Source organism: Oxyura jamaicensis, chromosome 3 (genome assembly GCF_011077185.1).
Source record: "Oxyura jamaicensis isolate SHBP4307 breed ruddy duck chromosome 3, BPBGC_Ojam_1.0, whole genome shotgun sequence".
NCBI lineage: Eukaryota > Metazoa > Chordata > Aves > Anseriformes > Anatidae > Oxyura > Oxyura jamaicensis.
The window spans coordinates 61630971-61645083 of NC_048895.1; the positions used below are offsets into that span (position 1 = coordinate 61630971).

Consider the following 14113-nt stretch of genomic DNA (forward strand, 5'->3'; position numbering starts at 1 on the left):
TTGCAGAACAGGTGGTGGGCAGTGACACAAAATCTAGCTGGGAGTCAGTCAATTACAGGAGTCAGTTGACTCCAGGGGTCAATACTCCAGTCCCAAGTAACATCTTCAGTAATAATCTGGATGATGGGAAGAGAAAACCTGTAGCAAGTTTGCAGATGACACAAAACTGGGGGGAGCGGCTGTTACACCAGAGGAACGTATTGCCGTGCAGAGGGGCCTTTACAGGCTGGAGAAATGGTCTGAAAGGAACCTCGTGAAGTTCAGTAAGGGGAAATGCAAAGTCCAGCAACTGGGGAGGAACAACGCCAGGCACCATGCTGGGTGCCACCAAGCAGGAAAGCACCTCTGCAGAAAGGGACCTGAGGGTTGTGGTGGACACCAAGTTGAAACATGAGCCAGTAATTTGCTCTTGTGTCAAAGAAGACTAACGGTATCCTGGGCTGCATTAGGAGTGTTACCAGCAGGTCAAGGGAGGTAATCTTTTACCCCTTCTGTTCAGCACTGGTGAGGCCACACCTGGAGTATTGTGTCCAGTTTTGGGCTCCCCAGTGCAAGAGGGACATGGACATATTGGAGAGAGTCCAACGAAGGACCATGAAGATGATGAAGAGGCTGAAGTGCCTCTCCTATGAGAAAAGGCTGAGAGAGCTGGGACAGTTTAGCCTCAAGAGAAGAAGGCTCAGTGGGATTTTATCAATGTTTATGAATAACTGAAGGGAGGGTACCAAGAGGACAGAGCCATGCTCTTTTGAGTGTTGCCCATTGCCAAGAGGCAGCAGGCACAAACTGGAACACAGGAGGTTCTGTCTAAATATCAGCAATGGCACAGGTTGACCAGAGAGGCTGTGGAGTCTCCCTCCCTGGAGTTCTTCAAAAGATGGTCCTGGACAAGTGGCTCTAGGTGACTATGCTTGAGCAGGGGTTTGGTCCAGATGACCTCCAGAGATTCCTTTCCACCTCAAACATTTTGTGATTTTGTGATGTTAACATTTTGAATTGTAGAATAAACATGGTGTTTTGCTTTTGAAATTGTGACAGCAGGAAAAAAAAAAAAAAAACTGTTTTGTTTGCATGATATTTCAGTGTTTGAGGCTGGAACGTGATGTCAAGAAACTTCTGATGCCAGAGCCATTTGGCTGTGGAAGATCCTGGTAATCTGTTGTTTTTTTGAGGTAGATTTCTTATCTTTTCATAGTAGAAAAATACGAGAACGCTCCATGCTTTGGCAGAATTATTCTAGAAAAAATACTATAAGAGATGGAACCTTGTAAGAAGCCAAATTTTCAGCTGGAAAAAAATGCAGAAGTCAGTATATTTGTAACTAGAAAGTTTATCCCTTGCACAAGATTAATTTCCCTGTTTTAAAAGGTTTACTCATGCAATGAGTGATGCTCAACCCTGCTGCTGTTGATTATTTTTTTTTCTACTTTGTTTTCAGGTCCTAAGTTCAGTGTTGGAACTAATGAGCAGAAGACCCCACCTCAAGACATGCCATTTTCAGAAACTGACATCAATTTGGAGATACACTTTGCAGAACAGGCAGCTAATACCAAAGACAGCTCAGTAGGCAAAATGTGCAAAGGTGGAGGTGGTGACACTCTTCCCCTGGTATGTTTCCTATTTCTTGATCTCATTGTTTGTTTTGAGTAGTTGGTGGTATTGGTTGGATGATATTTATCTGATACTGGGTGAATTAGGTTTAAAAGAATATTGTTGGACGGAGCTCTATGGGGATAAACCTTCTCAAGATAACTCATTTTTGGGAACATTATTCTCAATAACATGGAAATTACAACTTTTATGCCTATTTATGTCATTGTTATTCTAGGAAAACCCACTTCATGTGTACACAATAATTGACTTGTAATATTAAGCTGGAAGAGTGGCTTAGTTGTACACAAACTGTGTCCTTAGTTCATTTGTTTACAGACCCTTTACCTGTTACCTGAGGCGAGATGCTTTATCTCTGTAGTAGTAATATCTGTCATCTTCTGAAAAGGATTAGTGGATGCTTGTGGAAAACTTGTGTAGTTATCCAATGCAGATAGGTGAGGGATGAAAATGAAGAGCAGAATGGTCTGTAGAAGTCTAAAGTGAAGTGGTGGGAAGCTAAGGATTACTTCGCGCTGTTTTACTTCCCACTCAAACAAAAGACTCATTCAGAAAGAATCAAAATAGATACTACGGGAGATCCGCCAAGTTGTTCTGTCAGTGATCTTCAGGCATCTCTTTAAGGACCTCTCTTTGCCTAACAGTTCATGAGCATGAAGTTACACGTGACCTGCAAACTAGTGACTCCTGCAAAAACCATCTCTTTTGTCTAACTGTATCCAAACACTTCTGAGTAAATGTAGTGACTGAAGTAATAATGTTTCACAGTTCTTCAAACACTTAATTTAGATAAAGACATATGCAGTTCTTTGAGTAGTAATTACCCCTTGTATCCTAGTTTAAACATTATAAACCAGACACTAATGGCTATTTAGAAATGGATTCTGAAGTGTTTGAGTCACGTTTCTGTAATGCAGCTTATAACAAGGAAGTGAGAGCTACAGTCTATTTTACTTCCGTACACATATATGTGTGTGTGTACTACATACAGTCATGGACTACCTATTATCATAGACTCACAGAATGGTTTGGGCTGGAAGGGACCTTAAAGATCATCCAGTTCCAAGCCCTCTGCCATGGACAGGGACACTTTCCACTAGGCCAAGTTGCTAAAGGCCCATCTGACCTGGTCTTTGTTCAAATCAATGAAACATTAAGGCGTGGGGGCTGACTACATATCTACAATTTGTAAATTATATTTACTTACAGTTTAAGTATGTACAATTGTAGCCATGTACCATAGCTACCAGTTCATCTGTGCTATCACTGGCTCTGTACAGGATGAGAAAATCATTCTGGAGTACCATATTTTTTCTTTCCAAATGGAGAGGAAGGCTTGTCAACGTTCCTGCTTTGAGTCATGCATCTGTTAATGTCAGGCACAGGCAGTTGTCTTACTTAGAAGGCTGCTGGTGAAGGATGGAGTTAAAAAACTCTCTCTCCCTCTCCCTCTCATTTTTGCTCCCCATCCAGTTCTCCCTCTGACCCCCCTGTCTGAACTCAGTTATTTATATTGGTGTCTAACTACTGCTTCTGAGTATTTATTGCAATAGACATGATCCGTTATTGCAGTTCCCCCTTCCCTAATAAGGGAAACCCTTTATTCTTATTCATTTGGCAGTCAAACGTGTTATTTTGTGTGAATATGTGCAGGGGGATTTCTGTCCCAATTTTACATGTGTAGGATTGTGCGTGGATGGCTATTCCCACTGCTATAAATTGCAAAAGGATGCAGAAAGTGGGTGGGTGAAGTTTACAAGCCAGACAAAGCCAATCTCTTGTTGGAGGTGCCCAGTGAAAGGGCAAGAGGCAATGGCTATAAATGGCAACAAGGGAAATTCTGTTCTGTAATGAAAAAGTCCCCATATGAGAGTTAAGCACTGAAATGGGTGCCCACAGTCGCTGCAGAATTTCTGTTATTGGAGGTTTTCAAAGTTCAGTTGGACAACGCTTTGAGCAAGCTGATCAGACTTTGAATTTAGCCTTGCTTGAGTGAGTAGTTGGATTAGATGAACTCCAGAAATTTCTAGGAACCTAAATCCTCCTGTGACTCTAAAATTGTCTGCTTTGCAACCTATTTGGGGGATTCTTCCATGACACAGTTGGTAGCAGTAGGCTTCACAATGAAAAGGTTGGGCCCTGAAGGGAGCACAGCCTTAGAGCTAAGTAATTTGTTACAACTTGGATTATTCACTGTGCTACAAATCTCTGCTTTTAGAATTTCAGACTACCAAAGGACAAAACAGGTACCACAAAGATTGGTGACCTTGCCCCTCAGGACATGAAGAAAGTCTATTCTTTAGCACTGATTGAATTGACAGCTCTCTATGACATACTTGGGACAGAATTCAAGCAGCAAAAAGCTGCAAAAATCAAAACCAAAGGTGAGTAAGATATTCTTCTGAATATCTGAAGATATATTCTGAAACAAATTGGTTTGTTTTAATCCAGTGAAACTAAGGTATCTGGTTATTTATGACTTTTCTGGAGAAAATTTGTATTAATATACAAATAGTAACATAGATACTGAACAGCATTTAATTAAACCCCTTGACTCAAGGCACATTTTAGGCAAGTTCATGCACAGTCACTCTAGCTAAGGGACTGTGCTCTCTGTATAAAGTTAAAACTCAGGCCAGATACAGAGCAGATAAACAAGGAGAGAGGAAGGGGGGCCTTCCTCTCAGTAGCATGGTGTACAGGAGGAATCAGAAATTAGTATGATCATATATTACCTTATATGATCATATAAGATAATTACCTTATATATTACCTTATATATTACCTTCACAGAAATTAGTATGATCATGTATTTGCTGGGAGAGTATTTGTTTGTGTTCTTTGAGGGTATTCTTCTCCTGCTCTCATGAAGCTAGGTACTGTGCCACTCCTACCTGACTTTTTGTTTTCCTTGTCCTTGGCTAGAGATGCTGGGAGCCTTTGTCACCTGCCTTCCTGTTATGTCTGGTACAGACTTTCCTGTATCACATAGCCATGCCCATCCAATATTTACTAAGGCCAGAATTCAGTTTTTGCTCTGAGTGGCATCATACCAAGTGGAAGTTTAGGTCTTTTGCAGAGGATTTTGAGGCAGTTGCAACATGTCACTTTGTTCTACAAGCCTATAAAGCATAGATATAATCACAGTGTTTTTCTTGGGAACTTAATACACATGGAAACCAATTTAAAGATGCTAGAGATTTTCAGTGCTTTATTTGTTTTCTGGATTCCTGGCTTCTGCTAAATGTTTTACATTAGCTTGAAATGTATTACTGGTTAATCACAAGCCTTCTTTGGCCAAAACCCTGTTCTCAAGGTTCAGTGAATGTGACAGTGCAATAGCTCAGTTTAAATAATTGAAAGCAACTGAGGAGGCTGAGAGCTATGCAGCAAGATACAATAGATTCTTCAGAATACTTCATTGGCTTTACAGTAGATGAAATAATTTCTTAAATGCAAACGACATACAGAAGCATCTATGAGATATTGTTCCCTTAAATGTATTTTCTTCTCGCAGAAGTGCTTATACTATTATTAATACACAGGGAAGAGACAAAACATTTACTTATATTTTGGGTTTTAGTTTTAATTAATTCTTCTTGCCAAATCTTATTGCTTATTGAGTTTTACTCATAGCATTATTATCTACATGACAGGCAGTCATGAGGAGTACTGAATTGGTTAAAAACTCTGTTTTTCCCCAAATTAAAAAGATGAGCTAGACTTACCAAAATGTGTAGGAAAAAGAGTGACATGTCAGCCTTCCTCCCTTACAAGTCTTCTTTTGCAGTGTAATGAATTCAGTGCCTTGTTGCTCTACTTGTCCCCGTCCTCTTCATTCAGGAAGTGTTTGGCTAATTGATTTGTACAAGGGTGGATGTATTGGCTGTTCCCTTTTGTGCTTGTGTACATAAAGGTGATGAAAACATGATTCTTCTGTGGAATGCTGTGCTGTTGCCAACTTGGCCTTTTTATTGGCCTCCTACAGTTTGCTCTCCAACTTTATCTCAATAGAAACTTTATCGACAAGATTGTCAAGGTGATAAAAACTATAGGGTATGGCTATTGAGTCTATGTATGAATCTATATACTGTACTGGTAGACTTTTTATTCTGTTAGACATACAACAACTCCTCGATTTGGCACTTCAGATTATGTTTCTTAGATATATATGTCACATTCCCTCAAGGGCTGACATCTTTATAGTAATTACAGCTGTTCTGTGTTCAATATTGGCATGGCATCATACCACACAGGAGCTTTTAGGTGCATGTAATGTTATATGCCATTTCAGAAAAATGGCACATGCAGCAGTTACCAGTACTTGTGACAGAGTTCTTTAGCAACTGACTTTGGGTTAGTAGTTGCTGTGTTTCTGAAGTCATTCTCTTCTATTCAGCTGGGCCATAATCACATGTGTGTCCCATTTACTTCAAGACTAAGGCTAGTTTTGCATCAGGGCTAGATTAACTGAGACTAGGTTTCTTTTTTTTTTTTTTTTGTTTTTTTTTTGTTTTTTTTTTGTGCTACCTTAGCACCTTGTAAAGGCCATTTTCCAACCCAGACTTAATTGTACTTTTGCTTTTCAACAACTGGAATAACAATTTCAACAAGATGTTGAAAAAAACCACAACACATGAAGGGTTGAAAGCGCTTCTTTGAAACGGTTGTAGGGAGGTGTTGAGAGTAGGTAATAACTACATGTTTAATTTTAGTAGCCAAATTTTTGATATTTTACACATGCCTTTTGCATCTTGACTATAACTTGCACTGAATGGTGAAGATCTTCATTCCACATTCATCATTACAACCATTCCACAAACCAGAACCATGCAGATGGTTCATTTATGCAATTTGCTTCACTTTACTGCAGAATATGTGGATGGCACTTTGAAATCCAAACGGAAGAGTCCTAATTTACAGTTGAAGGAAGAGATGAACGAGTCACTTTAGCCACAATGTTTTGTGTGATAACTTGATTGACAAAGACATTTAAACACTTTGAACAAAAGGTCAATAGCTCTGAATGTATTGAATAGGATTATCACTTCAAAAATACAGTTTGATGCCACTTCCTCATGTGTTGGAACAGATGAGGATAATAACTCAGTTTCTTTTGCTTTCTTCTTCAGACTCTGGCTTGTTTGGTGTCCCACTGTCAGTTTTACTGGAACAGGATCAGAAGAAGGTGCCAGGCACCAAGATCCCACTGATTTTTCAAAAGGTAAATAGGCATAAACAAGTCAACTTGTTCCATACCTGCAAATGACAATCAAATAACATTTTGTCCTGAATTTATTTGCTCCCTGTAGCAAAGCTTTCTCCAGTCAAAGTTATTTTAATTTTCATTTGCAGCTTTACTTACTAATTTAGTAAATGTGATGTTTTGCATGTTTTGTCTTAAATGAATTGAGCTTGTTTTTTGTTGCAATTGCTTTCTAATTTATGAGTATTGTGAATGATTACTGTGTTCCAGGATACTTAGATCTTAGTACTGAGTAAAAGTACTTAGATCTTCTCTGGTAAAGTTGTAAACAAGAGTATCTGTGAGAAAGTTAGTACTGTATCTCTAATTCTACTGTAATTATTTTGAATCAACATTTTAACAGGGGTAGTAGTTGGGATTTATTTTTGAAGCCTGTGTAGTTCTGGAAAAAAAACCAACTGCTTCAGTCTCTGAAGGAGGTCTGTAGACAACACAGTTTTCTTTATTAATAAAATAGACAAACCTCTTTAATTGTGTTCATAAAATGCATGAGCCGAGAGCCATATTAAAGGTTTTATTCTACATCTACAACAACTCTAATCCATTTCTAAACTGTATTTGTGTGCCTACATGTAATATATGTTTGTACACACGAGTACATAAAGATTCCAGTATATTAGATCTATCTATGAGTAATTTTTAATTGGCATCTTCATTCATGCAATTTGGTTTGTGTTTGACAGCTGATTTCCCAGATAGAAGAGGCAACTCTGGAAACAGAAGGACTTCTTCGAATACCAGGAGTTGCAACAAGAGTAAAGGTAAAGCATTGAATGGATTCTCAGCACCTTCAAAAGCTTATCTGCACTCAGTGATTGTATTTAGTCATGAAAATGTATTTTAATGCCAGGTTGTTATTAAAATATTCAGAAAAAGAAATGAAAATCTCTTCAGAAAGAAAACTGGGTTATATTAGCCAGGAAGCTGATGGTTTGATCCAGTATAGTTTTGGGGAGAGTTCAAGTTGGAAGCAGAGTCAAGGCTATGTTTCAAATTCAGTTGTGCCAAAATCTCATTAATTCTTGGCACAAGCTTTCCAGCCTCTTGCTTTTTCCCTGAACTAGCTTAATCATCTGAACAGTTCATACACAGTCTTTCAACCCCAGGAGAAAGCTTTTTTTCTGGCATTGTGAGCCTGCTTTAATAGCTAGACTTAACCCGTGTTACAGGGCCAGGCAGCCAACATGCACTGAAGAACCCCTCAGATTTATTTTTATGAACAGCAGTGTAACTGCTCAGCTCTCTAAGCGCAATCTTGTTAGGCACGTCCGTTCACACTGACACTTTGCAGAGTGAGTGCCAATTACACACAGACTCTTCCCCAGTATTTGCAGGAAACTAAATACACAGTATGATTCACGCCAAGAGTCAATGTGTTAAAAAGATGGTCTGCGCTGGCTTTAAATGCTAAATAGAAAGGATAATTTAAGTGGATTCAGCTGTCTGAAGACATCTGCCAGCCGCTGTCATGTCGAGCTTTGTCCAGCAGCTGGTTCATTAGAAAAAAAATGAAATAAGGGAGTATTACGGAAACTGGCTTTGTTTATTTACCAGTAACTATGAGGTTTTTAAAAAAAGTTTCCTTCATTCTTTATTTTCCACTCTTCATCAGTTCTGCATACTGGAATGATTTTGGAATGATTTTGTTTATTTGTTTATTCTTTGATCTTTATCAGTTTAATACAATTTCCCAGGCAGAGGATCATTAACTATTTGACTTTCATTATTTTTTTGCTTATTAATTTGCAGAAGCTGCTTCTTTGAATTAAGTAATTGTTTTGTTAGTAAAGACGTTACATTCTTTTACTTATTTAAATGGAAAACTTTATAGGGAAACAAAGAATTTGGCATACTGATGGACCAATGTTCTCTCTAATTTTATTAAACATTTTTTTCTCCTGTAGAAAAAAATATTCCTTCTTATGTATCTTCACAAAATGGTGCAGATAATACGAAGAAAAAAAAAATCACTATCTTACTCTATAGATTTTAGAGTTCTAATTAAGAAAATATATTGCATATTTACAATACCCTATAGTTGAATACATTTATTGTAAAACCTAAGAGTTGGTCCATTAAGATGCACAGTTGACATTTCTGCTCTTGCCTCTCTGATAAAACGATTCATTTTATCTAGTAGTTTAATTCTACATTAGCCACGGTGATTTAGTCTAAATGTGGGTGGAAGAGCTGGAGAGGCTCAGAGGGAGAATTTTCATCTTAATTTCTAAAGCTTGCTTTTGTTGATGGGAAGGAAATGATACCCCACTTGACTTTAGACATCTGAGTTAGTATCTTAGCACCCTTGAACCTCCTATGTAATGCCTGAAGACAGAAGATCTTCCCTGAGGACAGTTGAGAACATCCAATTTTCATGTCAGTCTCAGTGTCCACATTTTCTTTGGAAATAGATCCATTTTCCATTCAAAGTTAAATTCAGTGAGAACAGTATCTTAAAAATGTATCTAGTACTCTCTGTCCAACGTGCCCTTCTTGTTCAGATAAATAATTAAGTCTACATTCTTCCATAGCATTTTCTCTGACTTTGTCTCACATTCGTTGCAAAACAAGCAAGTATCTTGTTCTCTGTTGTGGTGGTTTTACCGTGCTAGGCAGCTGAACACCACAACCGCTCTCTCACTCCCCCTCCTCAGATGAGGAGGGGAAAAAGTAAAGGAAAGAACAACTCACGGGTTGAGATTAGGATAATTTAATTAAAATAATAAAAAAAATATTAAGGAAATATTATTATTAATTAAACATTTCAACTAAAGGGAAAAAAAGGGAAAGGGGAAACGGGAGGGAGAAAGGGAATAACAAAATAAAACAAGTAAAGGCTATGTGGAAGCGCAGAGGAAAGAAATTACTCTCTACTTCCCACAAATGAGTGATGCTTGACCACGTCCTTGAAGCAGGGCCTCAACGCACGTAGCCGGTGTTCGGGAGGAGGACAGATGTTTTTGCAACGAGAGCCCACCCCTCCCCTCTTCTTCCTTTTTCCACCTTTTATTGCTGAGTGTGACATCATATGGTATGGAATATCCCTTTGGGTGGTTTAGGTCAGCTGCCCTGGTGATGTTTCTTTCTCACTTTTTTGCCCACACCCTAGGAGGGTCAGAGAGAGTCCTGATGCTGTGCCAGCACTTCTCAGCAGCAGACACAACACTGGTGTGATACCACTGCTGTTCTAGCTACAAGTGCAGAGCTCAGCACTGTATGGGCTGCTGCAGGGAAAGTTAACATCCCAGCCAGACCCAGTACATCTGTCTGGAAGAACTTAGGCAAGGAGAAGGTAGAGGCTTGCTGAGAGGTGCCTCCAGGGCCACTGGCCTCACTGGGACAGGGATTCTGAGGCTGATTCCTGCAGTGCCAGACTGGGAAACAAATGAAGTGTGTGCAATGGGACTGATGCTTATGTGGGGACTAAGAACAGCTCAGTCATTGCGGTGTTCCCATGCTTAACATCTCTAGTAGCTCAATTGTAGCACTATCATGAGAGCGGGGTTTACAAGGTGTCATTGAGACTATCAGTGCTGTTTATTCTGCTTCTTAACAGCATATTTTGCAATCCCCTTCCATAGACAGCTTGACATCCAGTGCTAGACAAAGGTCTATGTGTCCAAAGGCGTGAAGTTCCTTACAGATGGCAAGACATCCAGTTATCCTGTCACCCTAATCTTTTCCCTTTACTTTAAAAAGAGAACCAGCCTCACCTTAATGTATGTTTTGATAAGAAACTGCGTGTCAGTGTGCCATATTTATCTAAGAAGATGGTCATGCATACATTAAATCAGTACCCTTTGGTATGTAGTTTCAGGATAGTTGAGTATGACAGCCACATCTTAATATTTCTGGGGAGGAGGAGAAGCCATAACTCTTACATGAATGAATATGGTATCTGGTTCTTATATTCCATATGGCCCCGAGGCATGCCCATGGGGTTTCTTCCTGTATAGTTTGGCAGTCTGCTGCGTATTACTACTTGTTTGCATTCAGTGCTTCTGATCCCCAATTTATCTTTTTGTAGCAAAAGATCGGTGGCAGCTGGAGTTAAGTGATATTTCAGATATTCCCTTTTTTTTTTTCCCTTTCAAAGTAAGGAAAATACTGCCATGTGTATAATGTATAACTTCCAGCAGACGAATGTTATTGGTGTTCTTTGTGTCTACTGCCTTTCAGAGTCTTTGCCAAGAACTGGAAGCAAAATTTTATGAAGGGACTTTCAACTGGGAAAATGTAAAGCAACATGATGCAGCAAGTCTTTTAAAACTCTTCATCCGTGAACTGCCTCAGCCACTCCTCACTGTAGGATATCTCAAAGCTTTCCAAGATGTACAGAGTGAGTAGTGTCCTTTCTGTCTCAGTTGCAAAGAAGTGATACCAGTGCAGAGATGTGCTTCTTTGCCATAGAAGCATTTTCATTAATATTCTCTGAAACCAAAAAAGAACAAATAGGACTTCTCATCAAAAAGATGGGTACATTTTTGCTAATGTACAAATACCATTTTTCATGAAACATCTACTTCAGTAGTTTACACATAAAATAAAAAAGCACACTGCCATTTTCTGATATGTTTCTAATAGTCTTTAGAACTATTATAGAAGAGTTATAAGAAAGTTATAAGAAAATTATTTAAGACGGTATCAGTTAATAAACAATATTTATTTCAGAAGAAAACAATAGCAAATATACAATAGTTGTGCAGAAAATCCAATAAATGGTAGTTTATACTGTTTAACATAGTCATGGAGGCTATTTTATCCATATACACCAGGAAAAGTTAGACCAGAGTTGTCAGAACTGCTGGTCATCCTTGATCCCTTGAGATCAGTAAGTTCCTGTGAAAATGTCCTCCTTGCCAACTGGTCACCAAGACAGTAAACATACTGATTGTAATAGAAAGGAAGCAGCTTTGTGGAGTGAGGATCCACAGACAGTTAACTCCCCAGCCAACACAGGAGTGTTGGTTTGAGACAAATCTATTCCTGTCTTTTTGTAGGCTGAATGATGGCTCATTTCTAAGGGTATTTTCAGGGAATTCCCATGGACAGGCGGTCAATCTTAACTGTTGGCTGTTTCACTCTCCAGTTTCAGAGCTCTTTTCAAGGTTGCAGGCCATTCAGTTGGTGTGCATAGGAGCTGGAGCTTAAGCCTGTTACATAGTGGTGATTTTGCAGCAGTGAGCAGCAAATTAAAGCAGGCCAGTATGCTTTCAAGTGATGCTGGCAGCTAACAGCTCCTCAAGGTTGTTCCACTTAGCAGATACTGATTGGAGCCAGGATGGTTTCTGCTTGCCACTCCTGAGCTGTCTGAAGGCTTATGTGGTTTTACTTATCCAGAAAATACTTAGGTAACAGGATGCAACATAAATGGAGCCAAAGGATTTGATATAAAACAGACATAACACTTCATAGCCTACTATTGTTTAAATTGTCTGCCCATTGTGTGCATGCAATAAGATCAGGTGTTAGAGAAAAAGGGCCATCTTTGTGACAGTGAGCAGGATTTTTCAAGAGTGTGGTTAGTGTGGTTAGACTTTCAATATTTAAATATTTAAATGACTTAATTTAAACAACTTTGTTAATTTAAATAACTAAAAGTAAAACGTTATTTAGGTGAACAGATGGAAAACCATGAATTTTAATTGTTTTGCAATTGTGTTTTTACTTAATTTCCAAATAAAAGATTGGTTCTTACTGCTTTTTGAGCATTGTGACATGGGGTTTTGGAACTAAATTTAATCCTCACTTTTATTGTATGACTTTCTATGCGCATATGTACACTGTTGTCATTGCTTGTATGTTTTAAATGACTATGTAATTTGCCACTAATTTATTCATATCCCTACTTTTTTATTATGGTAGGAAGTAGTCAGCAAGCTGTTTTCTGTTTCATAGATGAACTTTGTTTTGGCTGTATCTCCCAAATAGTTTTGGAAGACACGTATTTGAAATAGCAGTTCAGTTGGAATCCCATTAGAATACACAAAAACAGCCCTGTTGGGCTTGGAAATAGTGTAATAAAACCATGTCAGGTGCAGGTACCCCCTTCTTCACCTGCGTTATGTATGGCTTGGTTGTTAGGAATCTGCTGAGAAGACTTGCCAGAGCACTTTCCCTAAGGCATGACAGGAGGAAGTTTATCACAATAACAAACCTAAGAGAGCTGGGGCTTTCCACTGCTCCACCCTGGCAGGACTTAGGAACCTTTCTAGGAGGCAGAGAAACTGAGGGATGCACTCATCCAGCATCTTGGCTGAATGACTCACCACCTAGCAGTTGGGTAGATGGCAAAACCAATGGCACTCTCCTTTAATTAAAGCTTGCCACATTTAGTATGACATTTACTGCCGCAGATATGTGTTAAGCTTCTCTGCTATTGTTTTTATCCCCACTGGTTTGCCACTGCAGCTGCTGCTGCTCATGTTGCTGGAGACCTGCCTTACTCAGCAACCCGTGGTTATTCCTTCTGCAGGGGTGACCTGGGAGACGGTGCAACTGTTTATGCAGTCAGACAAACTGTGGCAGCAGTTTTGAATATACCTTGTTGTATGCTGGGGCACAGGCTTAAAAAGGGAGGAACCATTAGCTGACTAGTTTTACTTCATAATATTGCAAAATAAAGAATCACAAGGCATCTAAAAAGGACTGCCAGAAGATTGTTGAGTCATACAGCAACTGAATCACATGAGACCATTTGGAAATGAGTATCAGAAAAGAAGGATCTGCCAGTCCTTTGTCATACTATCACAACAAGCCATATGTGTGCATTCAACATTTTACAAGAGGTTTCCACTTTAAAATCATACTGTTTGAAGAAGACAAATGACAATTTAAAAATACTGAGGTTCATGTGCTTCACTGGCAGATCTTCCAACGAAGAAACAACAGCTGCAAGCTTTGAATCTTTTGGTTATCCTTCTACCTGAAGCAAACAGAGACACTCTGAAGGTTAGAATTGCTAATGCTTTTTTCCTGCACAAATATTTTGTCTGTTTCTGTGAACCCACTGTGACAAATGATGTTGTCTTTTAGCATCCTTTTTTTCAGTTCAAAGTTAATGCTGGAATTAATGATTCTTTTTTTTTTTTTTTTAAAAAAAATTATTTCTCAGAACTTCAGAAAAAAAGCATGACTTAGGATCCTAATTCCTCCCAAATGACTTTAAAAGTATGATTTGAATTTTTTCCAGGAGATTGCAATAATCATCTCACAGTGAATGACTTCTTCTCTTAC

General features: G+C 38.8%; 1 protein-coding gene across 3 annotated transcripts in view; it reads left to right on the plus strand.

Annotated features, from left to right (window-relative positions):
* The window catches only part of ARHGAP18 (Rho GTPase activating protein 18), a 91885-nt gene that overhangs the window by 64506 nt on the left and 13266 nt on the right, over window positions 1–14113 (plus strand). For all 3 annotated transcript variants that reach the window (XM_035321668.1, XM_035321667.1, XM_035321666.1), the window contains exons 5-10: window positions 1439–1608; window positions 3830–3995; window positions 6744–6835; window positions 7561–7638; window positions 11057–11216; window positions 13746–13828. In XM_035321668.1, coding sequence (XP_035177559.1) covers window positions 1439–1608; window positions 3830–3995; window positions 6744–6835; window positions 7561–7638; window positions 11057–11216; window positions 13746–13828 — 749 coding nt within the window. The remainder of the gene's footprint in view (window positions 1–1438; window positions 1609–3829; window positions 3996–6743; window positions 6836–7560; window positions 7639–11056; window positions 11217–13745; window positions 13829–14113) is intronic.